The sequence below is a fragment of the Raphanus sativus genome, chromosome 6 (genome assembly GCF_000801105.2).
Source record: "Raphanus sativus cultivar WK10039 chromosome 6, ASM80110v3, whole genome shotgun sequence".
NCBI classification, from domain to species: domain Eukaryota; kingdom Viridiplantae; phylum Streptophyta; class Magnoliopsida; order Brassicales; family Brassicaceae; genus Raphanus; species Raphanus sativus.
In genome coordinates this window covers 32,064,775-32,089,895 of record NC_079516.1, presented here as the reverse complement: position 1 = coordinate 32,089,895, position 25,121 = coordinate 32,064,775, and the positions used below count along the sequence as shown (strand labels likewise).

At 41.2% G+C, this 25,121-nt stretch overlaps 2 protein-coding genes across 2 annotated transcripts; both read right to left on the bottom strand.

Annotated features, from left to right (window-relative positions):
* Nucleotides 1-3,326: 3,326 nt before the first annotated feature.
* Nucleotides 3,327-8,456, bottom strand: LOC108808408 (phosphoinositide phosphatase SAC5-like). Its single transcript, XM_056988069.1, has 16 exons — nucleotides 8,189-8,456; nucleotides 7,770-7,974; nucleotides 7,516-7,681; nucleotides 7,070-7,292; nucleotides 6,912-6,988; nucleotides 6,552-6,739; nucleotides 6,169-6,266; nucleotides 5,959-6,083; nucleotides 5,729-5,857; nucleotides 4,929-5,232; nucleotides 4,709-4,830; nucleotides 4,507-4,617; nucleotides 4,231-4,392; nucleotides 3,974-4,144; nucleotides 3,790-3,817; nucleotides 3,327-3,674 (listed from the first exon to the last, which is right to left on the bottom strand). Exons 1-16 carry the CDS (start codon nucleotides 8,261-8,263, stop codon nucleotides 3,555-3,557), a joined length of 2,304 nt encoding a protein of 767 aa, XP_056844049.1. The 5' UTR covers nucleotides 8,264-8,456; the 3' UTR covers nucleotides 3,327-3,554.
* An 11,352-nt stretch (nucleotides 8,457-19,808) lies between these two features.
* On the bottom strand, nucleotides 19,809-20,582 carry LOC130495761 (uncharacterized). The gene has a single exon (XM_056987262.1). It carries the CDS (start codon nucleotides 20,580-20,582, stop codon nucleotides 19,809-19,811), a length of 774 nt encoding a protein of 257 aa, XP_056843242.1.
* Nucleotides 20,583-25,121: the final 4,539 nt, after the last annotated feature.

Sequence of the window (25,121 nt, the reverse complement as noted above, 5' to 3'; positions counted from 1 at the left end):
TTCTCTTGATAGAGCTTAGCAAATCTCTACTCTGGAGCATTATCTGATCGAACTGAGCGCACTTCAACCCCATATTTCGTCTCAACTTGTTTGATGAAAGCAGGAAATATGTGTAAAACTTCATCTTTTGTTCGAAGCAGAAAGATCCAGGTTGCTCTAGAATGATCATCCACAACAGTTAAGAAATAACGAAATCCTTCAATAGTCTCAACTGAAAACGGACCCCAAATGTCAATGTGTAACAATTCAAAACTGTCTTTACAAATGTTATTGTGAGAGATGTAAGACAATTTCTTTTGCTTTGAGAGATGACATGTGTGGCAGAAAGATTTGCCTTTATTCTTCATTCTTGATGTTCCTAGAGCTTCGGAGATAGTATCAAGTCTCTTATAAGATGGGTGACCAAGTCTCTGATGCCAGGTACCAATATCAACCACCGCTTGCACAGAGATGGAAGATCGTTGAGTATCCAAGACATAGAGCTTTCCCATTCTTCTACCCTGACCAATCTTCAACTCCTTGATAGGATCCTGAATCGTGCAAGAAGACGGATCAAACGTTACAGAAGAGCCAAGATCATCAGTTAAAGAGCTTATACTTAGAAGGTTCAATCGAAACTCTGGAATGAAGAGCACATTATGGAGTAAAATGTGCTCATTCAATCTGATAGTTCCTACACCACTGACTTTAATAGTGGAACCAGTAGGAAGATTAACTGAACTCGTAAGAGAATAATCCAGTGAGTGAAAAATATTTCTATCATGAGCAACATGATGTGTTGCACCTGAATCAATCACCCATGTTTGACTGGAGAGACGATGTTGAGATACCATAAGTATACCAACAAAGTTATATGTCATTGGAGAAAAGAAGATACCAGAGTTAGAAGGAACTTCTTCAGTTGGAGTAGAACCTGAAGGAGCCTGCAACTGGGAGCTAAACAAAGCGATGAACTGCTGTATTTGATCTTTACTCAAGTTCCCTATCATATTTTCAAATGTCTGAGGTTGAGTACCGACTGATGAAGGAGTTGACAGGGTAACTTGTGCAGCAATCTTGTTTGATGATCCAGTTTTCTCCGTAGGTTTGTACTTAGATACAAATCCAGGTGGAAATCCATGTTTCTTATAGCACCTTTCCGCAATATGTCCCACACATTTGCAGAAAGAGCAGATAGGACGGCCATTATTCGGACCAGTCTGGACATAAGAGATGGACTGATCAGTCAGAGAGGATGAGTTCTCAGAGACCTGAAATGTAGCTTGAGGTGGAATAGGAGCTGAGAGTCCTCGTTGACTGTCATCTTGATCAAGAATATGATAAATTTCCACCAAGGAAGGAAGAGCTTTCTTCATGATAATCTGACGACGAATGATCGCGTAAGACTCATTAAGTCCTGCCAAAAATTTCACAATCTTAGCACGTTCTGCTTTGAGTTGAACCTTCGCCGCATTTCCACAAACACAAGGTTGATCTGGCTCGTCAGTACTCTCAAGATTATCCCATAAGGTCTTCAGCTTCGTGTAATATTCAGAGAGAGTCATGGAGCCTTGACGGAGATCTTGTATTTCTTGTGTTAAGTTGAATGTGCGAGGAAGATTCGTCATGTGGAAACGACCTTGTAGATCTCTCCATATATCTGTAGCATCATTCAAACGCAATATACTACGATAGATCTGTGGAGAAACTGAGTTTAGGATCCATGATTTAACCATACTATTGCATCTTGACCACAATCGAAACGTAGGATCCAATGTATCAGGCCGTGTAAGTGAACCATCAATGAATCCTATTTTATTTTTCGCATCTAAAGCAATACGCATAGCAGCATTCCAATCATCATAGTTAGATCCATCAAGACGCAGAGAGATTAGTTGCAAACCAGGATGATCGGCACTATGCATAAACAGAGATGACTGATTTGGATCGTTCGAGTCAGGTACAGGAATCATCGGTGTAGCTCTGATCGGATGAGAAGCTGCGATCGGAGATGTTACCGGAGGTGATTCAACATCTGTACCAGCAGGAGATGAGATCCGAGTAGAGCGACGAGCTGAGCTACTGGTAGCTCGCAAACGAGTTGATCGACGAGGAATTTTCTTCAACGAAACCATCGGAGATGATGATCAATCGAAAAGATGATCGGAGATGATGAGATCGGATGAAGAATCAGGTGAAAAACGAGCTTGATGGCTCTGATACCATATTACGATTGAGGTTTGAGAGAGGAAGAAGATGATAAGAGAGAGAGAGAGAGTTTGTTAGAAATGTAGATATTTCTCATTAGATCAAACGGTCACTGTACAAATGTGTATATATACAAGTATTGTTACTAAACCGAACTAAACCTATTCTCAATAATTATATTAAACCAGGCGAAAGGAAACCGGTTCAATGTTATCCTCCAATATATGAGATTTAAGAGAGCACGAAGAGAAGAGGTGTGAGAGTTGAGCAATACTCACATATATTTATACGGAACCACCACCGTCTTTGGGGACAAAATAAAGCATTGAAGATGATATCGTGTGGGAGTGAATCAATGAATTTAACAAAAAGTCATAACTCCGGCAGTTGCAGATACATCGAGGAAGCAGGAACGTCACCTCGTTTCTCGTCGCCGTCGCAAGAAGATGATAACCAGATTTCGTCTCTTCGCTAAGCCGTATTAGGGAACGCTTCTATCAGGCCGAAACCAATACAAAGACTAAGCTCACATACGTAATCAGGCCCATCACGAAGTAAATGATACAGTGCATTCCAATAAACAATCAGGTATCTGACGTGGCAAAAAATATGACTTGACAGTGGCAAAAAATATGACGATTTAAAATTAGACGTGGACACTCTAAAAGAGCTTGGTATTCTTCTTTTAGTAGTGTTATTATTATAGATTTTATACTACAGTAAAGAAATCTAACTCAAAAAAATTCAGCAACACTTGACAGTTAAAAACGATTTTACCATTTTTTTCAAAAGCATAAACTAAACAAAAATGATTTGACTCAGTAAAACTGAGTCAGTTTGAATAAAATTGCAGAACATCTTTTCATCAAACCTAAATATTTCCTTTGTAAAATCTGTCTTTAAAATTGTAAAATAACTGATGTAAATTTACGGATATCCGTAAAAACATCAATAATTTTCAAAAACAAAGCAAATAAAAAAATTAAATATCTGTTAACTACGAAATAATTCACGAAAATTGAAATTTATGGTAGTATTTGATCTGTGTCCACCTCTAATGGAGATGGAGATGCTCTTACTTTCGACGTTTTCTTATCTCACCCTTTTTTGAGCATTGCGCCAAAACAAATGACTACAAATCTAAACAAACCACACATTCTCTATATAACAAAGTCAAACAAAAATCAAATGTATAAATCAATTTTGGTCGATAAAAAGAGAAACAACAAACAAGGAACTTTGTAAAGCTGTGTCGGTATTAACAAAGATGCGGCTATTATTGTATTCTTCATGTTAATTAATATGTCTGTCCAACCTGATGTACCTGCCAAGTAACCAGCGTTACCTTCTCTGATCATAGCACAGTTTCATCTCCGCACCCTGTACAATGCTCCTCCGTATTCCACCCACTGAGTGAAATCATCTGACAAGCCAGGTACTATAACATAGCCAGAGAAACTTTCTGGTGGATTCGGACCTGAAGGAAACTAATAAAGATAGGAAAACCCGTCCGAGTCAGTGTATTTGTATACCAAAGCTTACAACTTGTAAGTTACAAGTAACTTCAATACTTAAGACTGAGATGGTAATGAAGCAAAATACCTCAATAATTAAGTCTGACGACGTGGAGCTGCAAGAAACATTTAAAACATTAATTCACCAAACTTGTATATAATATCTTTATATTATAAAATGGGCTTCTAATGTGACCCTTCTTATGACAGGGTAATATGTCAGAATCGTATCTAGTAAACGATGCGTATAAAGGAAGAATAATATTTTTTACCTGCAACGTTCAAACATTTCCTCTGCCGTAATGAATGTAGCATTGTATGAGTGCGAAAAACCAGGTATATCATCGAGCCCGAAATAATCAGACGTAGAGCCAAAGTCTAGAAACATCTGTCTTGATCCTGTTCCTCCCAAATGATCTTCATCGCGAATAACAGAGTGGACCCTGTAGTTTTTATCAAATAGGAAAAAGAATCAGAAAGGTGTAACAATGAAGGCTTGCAACAAGTTAAATGAACTCTAATGAACCACCTTGAAGAAGATGATTCTGCTTCATAGAATCCAACTTCTGAAGTGGTTTCCCAGCCATCGTTTAACCCTTCACGTGAAGGCTGAGGATTTTCGTATAAAAGCTCCTTCCGATCCAAACCCTCCAAGACGAGGTTATCAGAAAAGGATCTCGAAAGTTTTGGCCTGTAGTTCATATTGTGTATTCTTAATACATCTTAGTATTTGAAAATATGTTTACTCCTAAATTCTGGTAGAGAGTTCCCTTGGACTGATGGTTTAGTTTACAAAATTAAGTACCTCAGATTTTTGATATCAAGGTCAGAACTGTTTCTCATAGTGTTTTGCTGGTCAGAGCGCAACTTCCACAGGGCTGGCTTCCCCAACTGAGGCTTGAATTTCCCCAAGAACCTGTCAAAAGAAATAATCTCTAGACTAAACAAACAATAGAATTTTATTTATTAAAAAAAAAATAGATTAAAAGTTTCTAAATGAGGCTTACACATTGATGGCGTTCTGCTTTTCGCTGTCCTGAAAAGTGTTGTATAAATAGCGACGAAAAGCTATGATCTTATCACGGTTCTTCTTTATCATGTTCCAATCACCTCTCAGAGCACTGAACATCTGTTAAACAATTTATTTCTTTTTAAAAATGTTAGTATTCATAATTCAACTATCCATTTCAAGCCTACAAGGAAAAAAAGTGTTGGAAAACAAATCACCCTGATGTGTGCGTCTGAGCCAGCATACTGCATTGCAATTGCATCACCCATTTTTTGATAAACTTCCATCAGTTTCTTTGCCAAAGGATTGTTCTTATCGACAACAGGAGGTCCTCTGATACCCGATATCTGGAGCTGATGAGCAAGAGCTACCAATCCATTGGCGAACTGAGCAACATTAGTACGATCCAAGCAGTCTATGCAGTTTGACCTATAGACCCCAGATTGAAGCATGAATATATCTGCCTTCAATGCTTCCTGTTCTGATCTAGTTGCCCCTTCATCTTGATTCAGAATAGGGCTACTGGAGAATGGTAGCATTTGTATTAGGACTTACCAACAAACGTGCAATACAAGCAGACTTAGGTATCAGATAGACGTAGTGAATACACAGCTCATATTTCAAAAATTTAGTTTTCCAAATTTTTTTTCAAAAAGTTTTTATTTTCTCGATAATTAAAAAATTTTAAAACAAATTTTTCTTAAACTATTTTCTTTGCAAAAATCACTCTTCTAATATATTTTAAATTCAAAAATTATAAATTTATCCTAAACAATTTACATAATAAATATAACTAAAACATTTGACCCAAAAAAATATAAATAAGACATAAAATAACAAATTAATTATAAATTACATGAATTTAAACGGTTCTTATGGTTACATCTGAATTTTAGCAAATAACCCTAATACATCTTAAAACTAACTGGATTTACACAGTTTCAAAATCTTAATGGGTGAGTTCTAAATGGGATGGGTTTATCAATCCATTTAAACTTCCCTAACATGTTAAACTTACTTGAAAAATGAGTCGTTAATTACGCCATCAGTTCCCATGCCTAAAGGAGCCTTACAGAAAAATAAGTTAATTAATTTTAGTGCTCTCTTCCCATAGTCACACAAGTTCTCGAATGCACGATCAGCTCCACTGCAAAAATTCAAGGAAAAAGCCAAAAAGGTGTAAAAGTTTTAGGAGGGAATACTTATAAAAACAACACACCAACTTATGCTTATAATATAATGCAGCACCTTTTGTAGTGTTCGTTTAGATCAAAATGGATTGCCAGTAAATAATCCTCTTTAATGCCTCCGTTGATAGACCAGATCGCCTTTCGGAACTCTTCCCGTAAGTTGTTTTCCCGATGGTTTCCTGCCTGGTATCAAAAATAGCAAAGATACACAATCTTCCATAAACAAAATGCAGTGTATTAAAAATTTGACTTGTCTAGGAAATCCCACTTTTAGAAGATTCAGAATGATTATCAGCTTTCCGTATCTCTGTTTCAAATTCTCAAAGTGGTGTTGAGTAGCCACGTAACTCCGGTCGTTGTTGTTCACTGTGACAGGTAAAAGAAAAAAAAGAGAAACATAAGCCTTAAGAGAAATTCAGAACTGAGGATCCTTTTCTAACAATGCATATGATGATTTTTTTTTTTTTTTTTGTAATGACTAGGAGGTTCTGAACATGTAGGTTCAAATATGTCCTAAGAAGAGGTCCATACCACTGAAAATGAGACTCTTCCTAACGGAACCTGAACATATAACCTCTTAGAAATCTACTAGATAATCTAAGAGTTTTAATCGTTATGCCAATTTTTCGTTGGTATGTATATGGTGCTTACATATTATTTCGGGTTGTGGGTTGAACAAAGATGGTTTCTGTGACCAAAATAGGGGTATGGAGCCTCGTAGCTGCACGACAGATGTCATTGGAATTTTCTGACCCTCTGGAACCTCTTTGGTAACAATCTGCTCTGTCTCAACCTCATTGGCTACGCTGCCTTCGTCATTTACACCACGCCTTAAATATCTGCACATTAACAGATGGAGGAGGCAGTGATTGTTCTCGTTCAGGTTAAAAGGTATATCAAAGACTAGCCCCTGTCTTTGATAGGGAGAGCTACTAGTCCATGAGACAAAAGCAGAGATGAAAAGAAGAATAAGAACATATATTAATTAACGGTATTAAGATGCAAAAGTACCTTGTACCAGCATAATGGCGCGAACGCCGAGCAATGACAGTCAGTATAAATTCTTCATTAGATACTAAACATTTAGTCTGTATAAAGCAAAGAACAGTTGAGATTAGGTCTTGTTGAACTAGCAAAGTTTTGGGAAATCTCTAGAATAAACCAAATACCTGTTGAAAGAATCCGTACACCAGTGCAACTGTCCATACGGTATTCTGGAGTTTCCTTCTGATTCCGTGTGTTAAATATTTGTTCCACACGAACATGGTTTCGTAGTGAATTTTTCCTCTCTCAGTCTCGCTTATATTCTTTTGAAGGCTGTACATGAGGTGATACGTGTAGCTAAAGTAGAAATTTTTGCTAAGATCCACCATGTTTAGGAGCTTCTTGTACCTGTAATACAAAGAGGGATTATTAATTAAGGATAACATCTCATATCAGAAACTGGAAATGATTTTAAATATAATTAGCCGATTCACTTATCACCAACTAATTTTACTTTGGAAACTCATCTAACCCAATAGAGAACATGTCAGATGTGTTCTGCTAAGTTAGTTTACACGATAATATTTGCATATGGATAACAAAACCGTTACAAGAATTATTGATTAAATACCTTCGCTCGGCTGAAGAATCAGCATATGTCATGTCACTGGGAGAATTTGGGATCATGATCATTTGACTCTCTGCTACACCATAAACAGTGTGGCCACAGATCTCACCCACTTTCTTTCTTTTTTTAATCACCAGCATGTAATAAGGCCCCAAGAATCTCACAAACCCTACACCAAAAGAATCTCCATAAGTTCAAACGACACACAAACATTGAGAAAAAAAAAGACAGTGCTTCGAAACAAATTCCCTCAGTACCAATGATTCCATAGCAAGTTGTCTCTGTTCTAAGGCCACCATACTCCTGGTTCCCTCGACTTAACCATTTTTTAAGTTGGACGATTTCTTCATGTGTATACCTTGTTGGATCTTCAAATAAATTCAACTCGTTTGGATTGGTTCGGTCAATCTTAAGAATCCTCCAAAAGGCTTGTTTCTTATCTCTCCCAATCAAGTAATAATTCTGCACAAACAACCAGTGCGTTCACATCTTTTTATATTATTACAGAAATAAATTACAAAAAAGGAATCTATACAGCTCTCGCCTTACACTAACCAAACAGTCTCATCAAACATAAACCGAACCATCTTACAGTAATTGAATGCAAACTGGAAATAGTATAAATGTATTAAAGCAGTTTTTGGTAAATCAGTTGAAAGTGGAAGAGAGTTTATACCGTTAGGGTGCGGTAGAGCGTGAATTTGTGAAGAATGGGCAAGTCAACCAATTTCCGCGTTGGCTCCGATCCCATCAGACAAGACCAGAAGAGACGAGATAAATAAAGCGTCAAGAAACAGAAGTCAAATCGATTTTCTCAGAAGAATCTCAAATTTTTGCGAAGCTAATAAAGAAGAAGACTATTGGATGAAGAAGATAGAAGACTGGAGCGCCATCGAGGATGTGACCAGGTCGGACCAAGATTTTAAAAAGGTTAAAACAAATTTTGTTTCTGCTTTTTTTTTGTTGTTAATCATTTTCGCGCTAAATCGACTATTTTTATAGACTAAAACACGCGGCCGTTTCCGGAGTACCTTGTTATAAAAGGTTACTACCTTTCTTTTTTTTTTTTTTTCTCATCTGAAATTATATTAATAGAAAGGGCCAAACCCAAAAAATATTACACTAAAGCCCAACAGGCACAAACAACTTTGATACAACCAAAAGCTACAAGGCCCAACAAACGAAAACCCTAGTATTACTGCCCACACGAGGCGTCGCCTCCACCTCCAGCTCAACGGACGTGTCGTGATCTTCTTTCCTTCTCCCACCATCGGAGAAATAGCTTTCAAGACGTCGTCGGAACACACCAGACCTATCTCCGCTACCATCCACAACTGAGCTCCATCACGGAGAGCTTCATCGATCACCATCGAGATCTCATTCCAAGCCCTCGAAACGTCCAAACACGGGATTAAGAAACCCCAAACTCCATCTTGTTAACTTCATAGCTTCGTTTCCTTCGATAGCTTCAAACCGAACAGATTGGGATCTCATCGAGATGAAACGAAGCCTAGACTTTAGAACTTCGTTACCTATAAAGTCGAACCCGAAAGAACAGGGCCGACAACCAAAGCCGGCGGCGTGAGGCTAGGAACACCTCCACTCCCCGGAAACATAGCCGGCGGTTGTGAGGCTCAGAACACCTCCACTCCCCGGAAACAGAGCCGGCGACGACAGAGCTTCAGAAGCCTCCATCTCCCGGAAAAACAAAAGCCGATCAGAAAATTGGAGAGAGCACAGAGACCCACTCCCTAAAACATGCAAGTCGATAAAAGAAAAAAATATAAAAACAGTAGGAAACCGGACCGGCGGTGGCTCCGCCGGCCGGAGATCGGAAAAGTACAGCGAGACTCTTTTAGAGAGAAGGGAGAGCTTTCTATTCAACGGCGGTTACTACCTTTCTTGCGTACCCAATTATTATAGGCTATTAATAATTGTAATCAAGGGCAGATCAAAACTATTCCTTTTCACATTTTTTATCAAATATTTTAAAGAGAAACTACAAAAAAATGGCCTACTTTATCTGAGAACATTTGCATTAATTAAATTTCTCAACACAAAAGTATATTAATATTTATTTCTTAAATATAAATTAAAATCTTATTGATATTTTGTTGGTGATTATTTTTAAAAATTGGATTCACACTAAAATCCTAAAAATATGCATTGGGGTTTTTTCTTATCAATTTAATAATAAAAAATGAAAAATAGAAAAGGTATCTAGTATGAGAGACTTAAATATGTTTTTAAAAACTGATTCCACATCTGTCATATTATGAATAATTGATACCAATATCAATACAATTTAATATACTTATCACTTTGTGACTGAATAATAATTTAATTTATTATATTTTGCGAACTTAATGAGTTTCAAGACGATAGTGCTTCTCTAAAGTTTATTATTTGAAAACTGTGGTTTAATTTTCAATATTGAAAATTATTATTAATAAAAAATTAATATATTTTTCTCATTAAATATAAACCTAAATATAATTTTGTGCTTAAAAACTTATTTGAAAGATTAACCACAATGATGGTGTAACATCCTTCAAAAGATTTGGTAAACACTAAAGCTTGGATCCCTGGTTTTTACAGTTTCACATTTATATTAGTTTGAACAAATTTCACTCTTCTTTCATCTCTTCTGTAGTTTTTTATTTGTTTTTTTCTTCTTTTGTTTTATTTTATTTTTTTACGACGAAATGCCTTTCATTACTCAAATTCGAAGTGTGGTCTGAGTTTTATTTATTTTTTTAGTTTCTTTTGTTTTATTTATATGTTTTGTTCAACGATGTTTAATATAAATGTTCATAATATGATTAGTATATTTTCCTTAAAATAAGAAAAATGACAGTTCAACTGAAAATATGAATTGTATGTTGAGTTTTTTATTTTTGGGTTTACCCCTTACCAACCAATATGATTTTGTTATGAGAAATTTTATAGAATAGCACTAATTTTTTTTGTCACAAATATAACACACAAGGAAGAAAATGGTCAAAATATTTCATTAAATGAGTTAATTTATACTTATAACCCTAGGGTTAACTAATATAAACCATAGAGTTTAGAGTTAATGATTGAAGTTTTAGGTTTAGGTTTTAAAATTTTATAAAATAAAAAAAATTAATACTAAAATTTGAAATGTAAAATTTTTTAAAATAGTTTCAAAAAACATTTTCGAATTTCAAAAAAGAAATTTGAAAAAATAATTTGAAAAATAGTTTGAATTTGTTTTTGAAATTTTTTTTATAAAAAAAATCGAATTTGAAACATATAATTCGAAATTATAAATAATTTTTTAAAACTTTTTTAAATTTTGATATCATTTATTTTTTATTTATTTTTATTTATATATCTTAGGTATAAAATTCTTTTACTCCCTTAAATGAAATATTTTGGTCATTTTCTTTCTTGTGTGTTATTTTGTGACAAAAAAATTAAAAAGGTCTATTTAGGAGAATTGACCATTTGTTATTTCATATTCTATATCTTTTAAAAAGAAGATATGTTTTTAAAATAAAAGATAAAAATAAAGAAAAATAGTACTAGTTGCCAAAAAATTATTTTAAAATATTTTTAACACCGTCACCAGATACTAAACTTTTGGATAAATTCTAAACCCTAAATCATAAACACTATACACTAAATCTTAGAATACTAAACCTTTAATCCTAAACCCTAAACCCTAAACCTTTCGATAAATCCTAAACCCTAACTCCTAAGCCATAAACCCTTGGATAAACCATAAACCCTTTAATATATCCTAAACACTAAATCATAAATACTAAATCTTAAAAATATTAAAATTTTAATCCTAAACCTATAATTTTTTAGTTTTCTTAACACTGTCACCGAGACATTAGCCCTAAATCCTAAACACTAAATCTTAAAAACTATACTCTAAATTATTAGATAAACTATAAACCATAAACCATAGGATTTAGAATTTATCCAAAGGTTTAGACATTAAGATTAAGGGTTTAATATATTTAAAATTTAGTGTTTAGTATTTATGATTTATATGCTCATTATTTCGGTCAACTATGTTAGATAACTAAATATCCCTATTTTAAAATCTAGAATTAAAGGCTGTCTCCTTTTATTTTATCTTCCTGGTAAATATGAGAATATATATATTTTATTCTTGTTTTAACAAATTGCTAGACCACGATAAACCTATATCTTAACAGATGAAAAATATTGTAAACTATAGTTGAGAATTTGAGATCTCCATTATTGTGTCCCACACATTATTCCATGAAAGTCGTAGGGGTGCACGCTAAACACATGGAGGAGGATTAGGCCCACTAACATTAATTAAAAACTAGAGTTTGATCAGCAGAGAATGTTTATTTTGTAGATGCAAAGTTCATGTAAACATTCTGATTCAATCGCAATCGCAAGTACAACAACAAATGGAGCATAATTGATACTTGCTCAAATTATCTTATAGTAATATTACTCTCATCAAAATATGTCAATTATATTATTTAGGAATCGAATCTACAAAGAGCTGATGAATCAGTAGATCTTATATTAACAAATCTAGTTTGAAAATTTTCAAAACAGTAAGTAAAAAGTAAATTAAAAACTGGTTTGAGCAGGATAATTACTTAATAATGATTTGATTGGGTTAACAAGTATGATTTAAGTAGTTAGATTTAGGATTACTATTCAGGTTATCAAGATTATAGAGGTATGAATGCTTATATGAGATCCTTGCATGATAGGAAGGGGATCAAGCCATTCGTAGTGTTAGGGTATTTTTGTGTATGATCGTTTAAGTGCTACGTAACACTAGAGGATTTGCATAACAGAGTAAGAAATCGAGGGCAAAGAGATGTTATTGAGTATAATGATCGGGACTACAACGTATTGGTGTATAAACCCTAGTTCTAGTCGCCTAAACTCTAATCTCTAAGCCTCCGAAAGTCGATCCCTTATTCTAGGGTTTGGGCTCCCCTTTTATAGTTGTAGATGTCGGCTTCAAGGAATATAACTCTTCCATAATCGAAAAAATGGAAGTTTCCTCTTAGGTGAAAAACTTCTATTTTTCTCTAAGGGGTCGGTCCGATCTAGGGGGTCGGACCTAAGGCAGGGGTCGGTCCCTAGTTTCTTCTTGAGCAGGGGTCCGGAAATCGAGAACCTATCCGGAAGTTGGAGAAAACTTATGTCTGGATATTTTTCCCCAACAGTTTGTCTCTTATTTCTTGATTTACTCATGGAAATCAAAGGATAACATGTGCTTCTTGAGCCTTGGTAGTTTTCTCCTTGGGACGGAGCATCTCTTGGGTATCTTATCTTCTTGCAGTGGGTCAGGCCAGGACCCATGACGAGGATTGAGGTAATTTAGCGGGGTTCGATCCATGCTGTAGAATGAATGCCCTAACGTGAAAAAGGAAATAAGGAGAAACCCTAGCCGCTATGCCGATAGCCGTTGATGGCGAGATCTCCTTGACATGGTTTTTGGAAATTTTCCGGAAAAGGAATATAGGAGATTTTCCAATTTTTCCTCTCCCTTCCTTTTTCTCTTTGATGAACATTTTTGCCGATTTTTCCTTTCCCCTTTAGTGGTTAAATGGAAAATCCTCCCAGGTATATATATGAATGTTCCGGCACCTTTCAATGACATATATTCGAGTCAGAACCATCATCCTTGCTTGAGAAGAATGTCGAACGACCAGACCCACTTCGGAGCGATTCCAGCTTCTCATGTCGATGGTCATGCTAGGCCTCGGTACCTGTTCGGTGATCCCTTCGCCTCACCTATTCGGACTCCAGGAGCGACTTCGAGAATGGGTAGTGAAGATGCTCCCATGGCTCCCTTGCGGCAGCGTCGCTTTTGTTCTTTTGGTGATGAGGGCGAGGACGGTCCGATATCAGACATCAGGCAGGAAGATCTGATAGGGATTCACAGGAAGTATTCTCTTCCTGACTCGGTGGAACTACGATGTGCGGGTGAATTTGAACGTGCTCGTGATGGAGGTACCGACGAGATAGCCATCTTCGAGCCGTACCTAGAAGCAGGCTTCAGAGGGGACATTCCTTCCCTGGTCGCGCAAGTAGCGTCTTACTTTGGGGTCTCTCCTTCGCAGTTCACGCCAGCAACGTGGCGTACCCTGATGGCGATTCAAGTGTTGGGTGAATTTCACAGTATCCCCTTCGGACTACCTGAAATTTTATACTCCTACTCCTTCCTTCTTTTATCGAACAAGAAGGATTTTTATCACATCTGGTCTCGTGACAGTGAACCTTTGGTAAACGAACCTCATAGGGGAGTCCGGGGGAGTTTCCCTTCAAACGACTTCTGGAACAGGAGATATGTGTTCATGAAGGTTAATGGTGTTCCGCGCTATCCTCTCTTTTGGCGATCCGTTGGTATGCTCCCTTTTTATTTTTAAGATAACTTTTGCGTCGCTATCCCACCTTACGTAATGTTTTTGCAGAGATCTTCCGGCCGGTATTCCCTGCTGGAGAGATCATGGTGAAGCTGGCAAGGGACATTCCCATGCGATACCGTTGGATTTTATTTCTGATGAGCCGGATGTCTTTACGCCATAGTCGTATTTGGGGTAAGACAGTTTTTCTTTCTCTTAAACAGTCACTGGATCGGTTCTGACCCTTTGCTCTACTGATTTTTAGGTGGGATTCCTGGAACTTCAATATCATCGGTGTATAATGAATATTGTAGGGCCAATCCTCAGAGGAGACGATCTTATGCATCGCCTTCTTTTGTCTCCTCAGTTGCGACTTCCTCGACCCTAAGGAATGCAGGAAATAACAGATTGTTTGGTCCACGCCGGTGTGTTTCTCTGCACGAGGAGATCCTCTTCCTTCGTACTCAGCTTCGAGAGGTGATAACTCATCAAGCTTTGACTGTGCAGAGGGCCCGTGAGCAAGCTCGTTGGGAGTTAGTGAAGGAGTGGTCGGAGAGGAATATCAACCGCTGGGGACCTGTTGGAGGGCCTATCCAAGGTCCGGTGAATGAGAGAGGTAGACTTGATGCTTTTCCTCCGGCGCCGCATCATTCGAAGCTCTGAAGTGCTTTTTCTGTTTTATGCTTTACTCTATATTATAATTTCTTTCTTCGGGCTTTGGATGATTTTGTAACCGAATAAGGACTTCTGATAGCATAATAATACTTATCGTTTTCGCCTTTTCTGTTGTATTCACTTCTTGGATTCATGCCTTCATAATTCTCCAGCTCTTTCTTCCGATTAGAACGGTTCGCAGGGGCTTTGAGCACAAACTCCTATGCGGAGTTTTAGGGTCTAGGATTGGGAACCTCTTGTGGCACCAACAGCTCAGGGGTACAGTCCTTGTCGAACAAACTTCGTATCTTCAGAATACAAGGACGTCTAGATAGACTTGTAAACTTGTTGGAAGGGGTGGACCCTTGAAGGGTCGGGGCCTTGCAAGGGTTATCCCCTTGGAAGGGTTGACCCCTTGGACGGGTATCAATGTCTAGGACCTGGATCCTGTTAGTAATTTGATTGAACCCTGAAATGATTAGAAAAGCGTTAGACCTTGTAATCCATTATTAAAAACCTGAGTTTTAGTTTTGGAATGAAAGATCCTTGCTTGGAACCCTAGAGTTCTAGCTTGGTTTGAACCATGAGGTTCTTGAGCCCTAGAACGCGGAAGTTCTTAAGGCCTTGAACCCTGAGGTTGCTTACCTAGGCCCGAAAGCCGTTTTATTGAACCCGAAGGTTTGCTCATTGAACCCTGAGGTTTCTGAGTGTTAGGGTTTAATCCTTAGATTCGGGGACCGTGATTAAACCCTATGGATACCTCGAACCCGGAGGTTGATGCTTTTGAACCATGAGGTTCTTGGCAAACCCGAAGGTTGGTATTTGGATTCAAAGATCCTTGAACCCTGAGGTTCGTGCTAGATCCGAAGATCAGTTAGACCTGAAGGCCCTTGATCGACCCTTAGGTGATCTAGAATCCGGAGATTCCTTACAGACCTGGAGGCTGCATTGAACCCTAAGGCTCCTTTATTGACCCGGAGGCCGTACTGAACCCAAAGGTACTATATAGACCCTGAGGCCGTACTGAACCCTGAGGTTCGTCATAGACACTGAGGCCGTATGCATTATGGGAGGTTTTTGATTGTATTATATTCCCCATGGGGGAACCACTACCGATCTGTTATTGAGAAACCGCACTCTGCCACCCGGAGGTATAGGCCACTCTCGTGAATCTCAATGCTGCACTCTACCTTTCTGCAGAAAAGGTCACGCTCAGACTTACTGTGGTCTGGCGTGGGCTTGCCCCGCGGAGCGACTTCACACCAGACACACTACTTTTCACGTCTGGATAAGTATTAAATTTTGGTGCTAACCGGTATTTTCGCACATTCGCTCCCTGCATATCAGCCGTCAGCATCTGATTACAGTACTTTGCAGTGTACGTCATGCCCCATGCGTGTATTTAGCTCGTAGCGTCTTTAAAACAGGGTTTGGGTAGCACTAGTACGGTGGTCCCCACGTAACTTTTAGACTTATAGCCTTTATGCAGGGCCCGACGTGCAGACAATGTAATAGGGTTGATCAGACCCGTTCCTTATGTGTCGTACACCCATGTGAGTAGTCTCACTAGTATATATAGGGTTTGCTGAGATCTAAGATCCCTTAGGACCTGACCTAGCTAGTATTCCCCTTTAAGTACAGTGGAGTTCCTATAACCCCTTTAGCCGTGACTAATAATGTATTATATAAGCTTAATCCGGAGACGTTATCGCATACATAGGAGTAGGAAACCAGTGTACTTAAATATATCATAATAATAGTAGTAGTATATAAAGCTTGATCCGGGGACCTTACTTTAGAAGTGATAGAATTTGAGGTGCAAGGCATTCCAGCAGTTGGGTTGGACCTTACCGTCGCTGTCTTCCAGCATATAGGCTCCTGCCCCTTGCACCTCTATTACCTTATAGGGACCTTCCCATCCAGGAGCGAGTTTTCCGGCTGATTTGTACTTTGTGTGGTCACAGACTCGCCTTAGGACCCAATCCCCTTTCTGGAAGGTTCTTGATCTGACCTTTTTGTTGTAACTCTTGGCTACTTTCAACTGGTAGGACGCATTTCTAAGGCGGGCCGCTTCCCTCTTTTCATCGAGTAGGTCTAGACTCAGGGACATTAGCTCGTTATTCTCCTCCTGGGAAAGAATTCAGAGACCGTGGTCCTTACGTGCACCTCTGTGGGTATCACCGCCTCAGCACCATAGACAAGGGGGAAGGGAGTCTCCTGGGTAGCCGTCTTCGGGGTTGTCCGACAGGCCCAGAGTACTCCGTGTAGCTCTTCTGCCCATCGCCCATGGGCGTCTTCTAGGCGCTTTTTGAGCATGTTCACCACTGTCTTATTAGTGGATTCGGCTTGATCGTTAGATTGGGGGTGTCGTGGTGCTGAGTAGGAGAGCTTGATGTTCCAGTCCTTGCAGAACTTTCGGAAGTTGTAGCTTGTGAACTGGAGTCCGTTGTCTGTGACAATCTTATGGGGAGTTCCGAAGCGTGTGATCACATTAGTCCATAGGAATTTCCTGATTTGGAGATCCGTTATCTTGGTTAGTGCTTCAGCTTCTACCCACTTTGTGAAATAATCTGTCACGACTAGGAGAAAGATTATTTGCCCCGGTGCCATAGGGAATTTCCCCACGATGTCCATGCCTCACTTTCGGAAGGGCCAAGGAGAGCTTAGCGATTTGAGGTTCTCTGGTGGAAGGTTGGAGACTGGTGCGTGCTTCTGGCATTGGCTATAGAGCTTGGCCTGTTTGAGGGAATCCCTTGCCATGGTTGGCCAGTAGTATCCAGCCCTTCTGGCTCTGAGTACCAGGCTCCGACCACTAGAGTGGGAACCTCACTATTCTTCGTGAAGTTCTTCTAGTATCCTGGCGGCTTCTCTAGGGGTAAGACATCGTATATAGGGTCCTGAGAAGGATCTTCGATATAGTTTCCCCTCGGAAAAGCAATACCTTGCAGCTTGGCGCCTTATCTTCCGACTTTCGTCTCGATATTCAGGCAAGGTGTCGTACCTTAGATAGTCAATGATGGGCATCATCCAGGTCTCTCCTTCGTCTACCACGGATACTTCTTCAGGCTCCGTCTTCTTTTCGATCGCGGGCCATTGGAGTACCAATAGTGGGATGCTCATTTGACTCGTAGTTTCCAGAGCGGACCCTATATTAGGTAGAGCGTCAGCCTGGGAGTTGTGCTCCCTAGGGATCTGGGTGAGCTTACAGTGTCGGAACCTGTTGAGTAGTCGCTTAGCCACTGATAGGTACCTGATCATACTCGGATCTTTCGCCTGATAGTCTCCTTGGACTTGGCTTATGATCAGTTGTGAGTTGCTGTAGACCTGGATGTCTTCTACCCCCATCTGTTTGGCGAGTGTCAGCCCGGCTATCAGGGCTTCATACTCAGCTTTTTTGTTCGTTGCTTTGAAGTTGCAACGTACGTCCCTTGAGGCTGATTCCCCCGTGGGGGAAGTTAAGACTAGTCCCACGCCTGCGCCCCTTACGTTGCTAGACCCATCAACGTATAGTGTCCATTCACCTTTCTCCCCTTCACTATCACGAAGCTTTACCTCTTGTTCCAGGACTGGAAGCATGGCAGGAGAGAATTCTGCTACGAAATCTGATAGGACTTGCGATTTGATGGTTGTTGCAGGCCGGAAGATCACATCGTATTCCCCCAGCTCTATAGCCCATTTTGCTAGTCGTCCAGACACTTCCGGCTTATGAAGGACTGCCTTGATGGGGAAGGAGGTGACCACTACGATTTGATGAGCCTGGAAGTAGGGGCGTAGCTTTCGAGCAGCGTTAACTAAGGCAAGGGCCAGCTTCTCGAGGTGACTGTAGCGGGTCTCCGCATCTAGTAGAGATTTGCTCACGTAGTAGATAGGATGTTGTTTCCTTCCTTCTTCCCTTACTAGGACCGCACTGACTGCATGCTCCGATACCGCCAGATAGAGCAATAGGACCTCACATTCCAAGGGTTTTTAGAGGAGAGGTGGAGTAGTGAGATAGTCCTTGAGATCGGATAGGGCTTGCTCACATTTATCAGTCCATTGGAAGTCCTTGGGGTTTTTCAAGGTTTCGAAGAAGGCATGCGACTTGTCGGATAGCCTGGAGATGAACCTACTTAGGGCGGCCATCCTTCCTGTCAGTCTTTGCACCTCCTTGACATTTCGAGGGAAAGGTATCACCTAGATCGCTCTCACCTGCTCTGGGTTTGCTTCAATGCCCCTGTGGGTGACTATGTACCCTAAGAACTTTCCAGAGCTTACTCTGAACGAGCACTTTGAAGGGTTTAGCTTCATGTTGTACCTCCTGAGAGTGGTGAAGGTTTGTTGAAGGTTCGAGATATGGTCCTCGGCGTCCAGGGACTTTACCAGCATATCATCAATGTAGACCTCCATGGTCTGCCCTATCTGATCGGCGAACATCATGTTGACAAGCCTTTGATAGGTCGAGCCGGCGTTCTTCAATCCGAAAGGCATAACCTTGTAACAGTAGATACCCCTTGAGGTCATGAATGAGGTTTTATCCTGGTCGTCAGGATGCATTAGGATCTGGTTATATCCGGAGAATGCATCCATGAAACTCATCAGCTGATGACCAGCAGTTGCGTCGACTAGCTTATCGATGTGAGGCAATGGGAAGGGGTCTTTAGGACAGGACTTATTAAGATCTGTGAAGTCGATACAGACTCTCCACTTCCCGTTCTTCTTCCTAACGACCACTACGTTAGCCAGTCATTCTGGGTATTGCACCTCTCGTATGAATCCAGCATCTAGTAGGTTCTTGACCTTTTCGTTAATTATCTTGTCCCTTTCGGGAGCGAACTTCCTCCTCTTCTGTCTGACAGGAGGATGCATTGGATCCACTTTGAGTTGATGCATGATGACATCGGGGTCAATCCCAGGCATGTCTTCATGAGACCAGGCAAAGCAATCGGATTTGGATCTTAGGAAGTCGACCAATCTCCTTCTTAGGCCTTCCGGAAGCTTGGAGCCTATCTTTAAGTTTCGGCTCGAATCCCCTTCCGTGAGTGGGACCTCATCCATTTCTTCCACTTCCGGCTCTTCGGTGTGTGGGGCCGGAAGCTTCTTCTGTAATTACTATAAGATCTGAGTCTTTCCCTTAAGGGTAGTCTGATAGCAGGACCTATCATTCTCTTGATCTCCCTTGACCGCCTTAATGCCCCAGGGGGTTGGGAACTTGACCAGCTGATGCAAAGTTGAAGGTACGGCTCCCATGTCGTGGATCCAAGGCCTTCCCAATATCACGTGTTACGATGAAGGGCAGTCGACGACCAGGAACTTCGTGGCTTGGTTTATCCCCTCAGCGTACACGGGGAGAAGGATCTCTCCTAAGGTTTGTTTGACTTCTCCACTGAAACCTACAAGGGTAGTCGTCTTCCTAGTTAGCACTGTAGATTCCAACCCTAGATCGGCGAAGGCCGAATGAAAGATTATGTTGCTGGAGCTCCCGTTGTCTACTAGTCTTCGCTTGACCAAGCAGTTTGCTTTGGTAAGTGAAATGACAAGAGCATCATGGTGAGGAGCCAGGACCCTCTCCTGCTCCCTCGCAGTAAAGCTGATCTCGTCTGTCCCGAGGAGTAGGCGCTTAGGACCCTCGGCCTCTTGGCCGTTCCTGGCGTTGCGAGTACTTCTTTTGGCAGTGGCACTGCTGATTCCGCTTATCTCCGATCCGCCTGAGATGACATGGATCACCCGATCTTGCTGCGGTGGCAATGCGGGAGTAGCTTCGATTGGGAGACCGGGACCTTCCTTGTTTAGAAGGTTCTTGGCCTTATCCCAAAGGAACTCCCTTAGGTAGCCTTTCTTGAGGAGTTCGGCGACTTCCATCTTCAGGGCCATGCAATCCTCCGTAGTGTGACCATGGTCACTATGGAATTCGCACCATCGCTTGGGGTTTCGATTAGCCTCTGCGGCGTTCATCTTAGGAGGCCACTTGACTTGAGGACCCATTTGTCGTAGGACACCGATGTGTTCCGGTTTGGATGTCGCAAGATGAGAGATATCAGGCCAAGAAGACACCATCATTCCCTTGGATCTAGGCAAAGGTTGATGTTAGTACCTGCCCCTGCTCGGGTTACTAGTCTCCCTAGCGGACTTGGGGTGAGAGGGCTCATCGCGGTCATTCTTAGTAGGCTTTGATGACTTCTGATCGTACTTCGGACCGGCTTTAGCCCTACTAGCAACGTCTTCTTCCCACCTTACTTGAGCCCAAGCACGAGACAATACGTCTTCCATAATCCTGCACTTATATTTGATCAGCTCCTTGTAGAGATCTCCTTCCGGAAGTAGACCCCACTTAAAGGCTGAGATAGCCGTATCAGCGTTGCACTCAGGGATAGCCACTTTCGCTTGGTTGAAGCGCGCTATGTAGGAACGAAGGGGCTCATTCCTATGCTGGAGGATCTCATAGAGATCATTCGAGTTTTTCTCTAGGTCGCGGCTGCTGGCGAACTGCTCTACGAACTTATCGCTACGGTCTGCAAAGGATTTGATGGACTTGGTAGGCAGGTTGATATACCACTGGAGGGCAGGGCCGGTCAAGGTTGATCCGGATCCTTTGCACATGGTAGCTTCCCGTGCATCCCGAGGGATTGCTACTACTAGCATACGTTGCTTGTACTGGCGATATGATTGTCAGGATCCCCCGTACCTTCATACATCTTTATGCTCGGGAAAGAGAACTTTCGTGGCATCTCCACTTAAGCGATCTCTTCCACGAAAGGTGTATCGGAATAGGACCCCTGATTACTCCTTCGAATAGGAGGAGCTACCCCTGGGAGCCTTTCTACCATAGATTGAATGGTGCTGAACCTTTCGGAGACCACCCTTTCTAAATAGGCTGCTAGAGCCGGATCTGAGATCCCAGGATCATCGGGTGAGTACCCTTCGTCCTCCGTGTCGGAATCGCTATCCACTTGTACTCGGGTCCCATTGTTTGCAGCTTCTCGGCTTTCGGGTTCGTCTTTGGTGGAGGCGGGTCGACGAGGTGCCTCTTCACTATCGCGTGGGGTGTAAAGCAAAGCCATGGGTCGGACCTTAGTCCGGAACCGTTTTCGCTTGTTGCTAGTTTCACCGAGGATATGGTTCTCTTGTCGGAGGACAAGATTCTCCGCCTATATGGCGTCTAGCTTCTCGGCGCTTTGCTGTAGTTGCTTGGAGTGTTCTCCAAGTTGGTCTTTTAGGGTTTGAACTTCGAGGAGAAGTTCGGGACCTCTGGGTGTTGTCTCCTGAGCTTTGTGAAGATCAGTAACCTGACTCTGAAGAAACTCGAGCTTGTTGAGGAGCTCGATCTCTCTCGGAGTCATCTCTGTTTGGTTAGTATCGTCCTCTAGTGTCATCGTCACGTAGTTGGATCACTCCCCTCCCTCTAGCGCCAAAATGTTATTGAGTGTATGATCGTTTAAGTGCTACGGAACACTAGAGAATTTGTATAACAGAGTAAGAAATCAAGGGCAAAGAGATGTTATTGAGTATAATGATCGGGACTATAACTTATTGGTATATAAACCCTAGTTCTAGTCGCCTAAACTCTAATCTCTAAGCCTCCGAAAGTTGATCCCTTATTCTAGGGTTTGGGCTCCCCTTTTATAGTTGTAGATGTCGGCTTCAAGTAATAAAACTCTTCCATAATCGAAAAAATGGAAGTTTCCCCTTAGGTGGAAAACTTCTATTTAAAACTCTAAGGGGTCGGTCCGATCTTGGGGGTCGGACCTAAGGCAGGGGTCGGTCTCTGGTTTCTTCTTGAGCAAGGGTCCGGAAATCGAGGACCTATCCGGAAGTTGGAGAAAACTTATGTCTGGATATTTTTTCCCAACACGTAGTTCATATAATGGAGGCGCGTAGCCTGATGGAAGCGCGGAGCCTTGTAGAGGCGTGGAGCCTTATAGGCACGTGGCCTTGTGGAGGCGCGGAGCCTGATGGAGGCACGTAGCCTGATAGGCACGTGGCCTTATAGTTGATAGGAGTCATCTATTGTAGAGGACGCATGGTCGGAATAGATGACGGGATCGTTGGGATGCTGCAGTGAGCATGGAGCTTGGATATGCTTCATGGAGCTTCGATATGCTTCATGGAGCATGGAGTGTCCCTGCCGATGAGCTGGAGATTATAGCCTGAGCCAATATATGGAGTTATAGACGTGCTGCCATGAACAGGGACGTCATCTTGTTGGTGATGATCGCGTGGATTTGTCCTCCATAGGCATGTCGGTGGAGATAGTCTTTTAGGTCAATTCATGCCTTGGTAGCCGTCGAATTGACTATGGGGTTTATATCTTCTGTAGATGGACGTCTGCCTCTACTGTGGACGTGCATCAATGAGTATAGAGCCTTATCTAGCTCATAGATATCGTCGGGATCAACCTATCATAGGCGAATCCAAGTGGAAGGTCTTCTAGGTGTGAAATATTAACTTGGCGGCTGTAGAACTTGTGATCTCTGTGGATGAACCTGTTCACCTCCTCTTTAGGGTTTATGAACCCTTTATTTATAGTAGAAGTCGTGCCTCCTCTTTAGGATTTGGAAATATTCATTTTATCCTTAGATAATAGAATATTTCTATTTTCGTTAAAGATGGCTCCATGTATTGGAATACTTCATCTTTCTTCTCTTGGATTTAAGGAGATTCGACCATATTATGATAAATATGGATTTACCTTTATCTTGAAGTTTTCCTTTTTACTCATAGGCATGATTAATTATCTGGCCCAAAACCTTGAACCTGGGGCAGGGTCGGACCCTGACAGGGGTCGGACCCCGGAAGCCGGAAACTTGGGAAATCTCCTCATGGATTATTTTCCTCCAACAGTTCATCCGAGTACTGTTCATCCCGCATCGATCGACACTGTTCATCCTGAATCGATCGACACTATTCATCCGTCATCGATCGATACTGTTCACTTCGGCACTGTTCACTGAAATATTGTTCATCGCGTCTCTGTTCACCAAAACACTGTTCATCCGGACACTGTTCATCCCATATCGATCGACACTGTTCATCCAAAATCGATCGACAATGTTCATCTGAAATCGATTGACACTGTTCATCGTGACCATGTTCATCGAGGTACTGTTCATCGCGATACTATTCATCGATGTACTGTTCATCCGGACACTGTTCACCAGACGCCAAAAATTTTGTTCATCAAGGGTCGACTGACACCACTTGCATGGAGATAGAGAAAGTTGAAGTACTCATATTGAGCTTCGATGAGAATGGGATGTTCAAGACAAAGAAGGTCAAGCTCGCAACAGTGAGAGACAGTTGATTTATACATATGGGGCTGCAATCCCTGATGGTACTGTTGCTGTTGAGAGGGATGAATTTGAGCTGAAACCTATATATGTCACTCTTATGGAACATCGTCCCTTTCATGGCTTTCCTCACGAGAAACCGATGGATCATATCAACATGGTTGAGGAATTGGTCTCGTTTATCTTCGATGAAGTCCTTGAAGACAACCACTTCTGCAAACTCTTCCAATACACTCTTGCTGGAGAGGCAGCATATTGGTTCAAGAAGCTAGCACCAGGATCTCTCGCAACCTGGCATGACATTGCGAACGCCTTCCTCAACAAATTTCTCTACGATGCTGCAGCAAATCTAGATATTGAGATGAGATCTATACTGGAATATATGATAAAGGATGACGAACAGACTGGCCCTGAAGAGCTGACCAGAGTATAAGAAGTCGATATTAGTGACACAAGCTCAACATCGATCGACCCCATGACCTCCACATCGATCGACACTAGCACCTCAGACTCGATCGACACAGACTTTTATCATCGATCGACACCACTCGAAATACCTAAAAAATCGAGTAGTCCTCAGGACATTGTAGACTCGACACAGAAGAGCACTGATTTACCAAGTTTTTATCCTGCCTTAGAAGAAGCTACATGGATTTGCAAAAGAGTGAAGAGGATACATGATCCTATTAAAATTGTGGTTCCATGCACAGTATTTGAAGTTGAATTTCCTATCCCGCCAGATAGAGGTACGCAGCTAGGTTCCTACAATGTAGTATTTGATGATCATCAGCATGTAGTAGCTTCTCAAAGAGGGTTGATACTTACCAGTGACATCGAGCAAGGGCCATCAGTGGCAGTGTCGAAAGACACCAACCCGACATCATCGATCGATACAGCTTCCTGTGTGTCGATCGACACCCCTATGGTTTATCAGCACGTAGAGACAGAATCAGACAAGTCTAGGGGAAAGAAGATAAGGAATTGGAAGAAAAGGAAAAGGACCAAGGGAGGTTCTCAATTATCATTGATTCTTCACTTCTCAGATGGTGTTAGGAAATCAAGAGTGCGCAGCAGAAGCTTCTCACAGCCGTTTGCAAAGCTTCGAGCACTCTTTATTGCTGAGATGATAGACAAAGGAGAAGAGTCTATGGAGGATGCTTTCACCAAGAATGATAAAGCTTCAAAGAGTGGACATTGAGACTTGTTTTGGAGCATGTTCTCATTCTCATCCGGACTAAATCAGATCTCCAGAAGTCAAGCTAATGACTAAAAATAAACGCTGAGTGGGAGGCAACCCACTGTTAAGTTT

Excerpts from the sequence above, each read along its gene's own strand:
- LOC130495761 (XM_056987262.1), bottom strand. The coding sequence starts at position 20,582 with ATGGTGTCTTCTTGGCCTGATATCTCTCATCTTGCGACATCCAAACCG.
- LOC108808408 (XM_056988069.1), bottom strand. The coding sequence starts at position 8,263 with ATGGGATCGGAGCCAACGCGGAAATTGGTTGACTTGCCCATTCTTCAC. Across the intron at positions 7,293-7,515 it reads GATTCTTCAGCCGAGCGAAG|GTACAAGAAGCTCCTAAACA; the intron begins GTATTTAATCAA and ends TTTGTATTACAG. Across the intron at positions 4,393-4,506 it reads CTTGATATCAAAAATCTGAG|GCCAAAACTTTCGAGATCCT; the intron begins GTACTTAATTTT and ends TATGAACTACAG.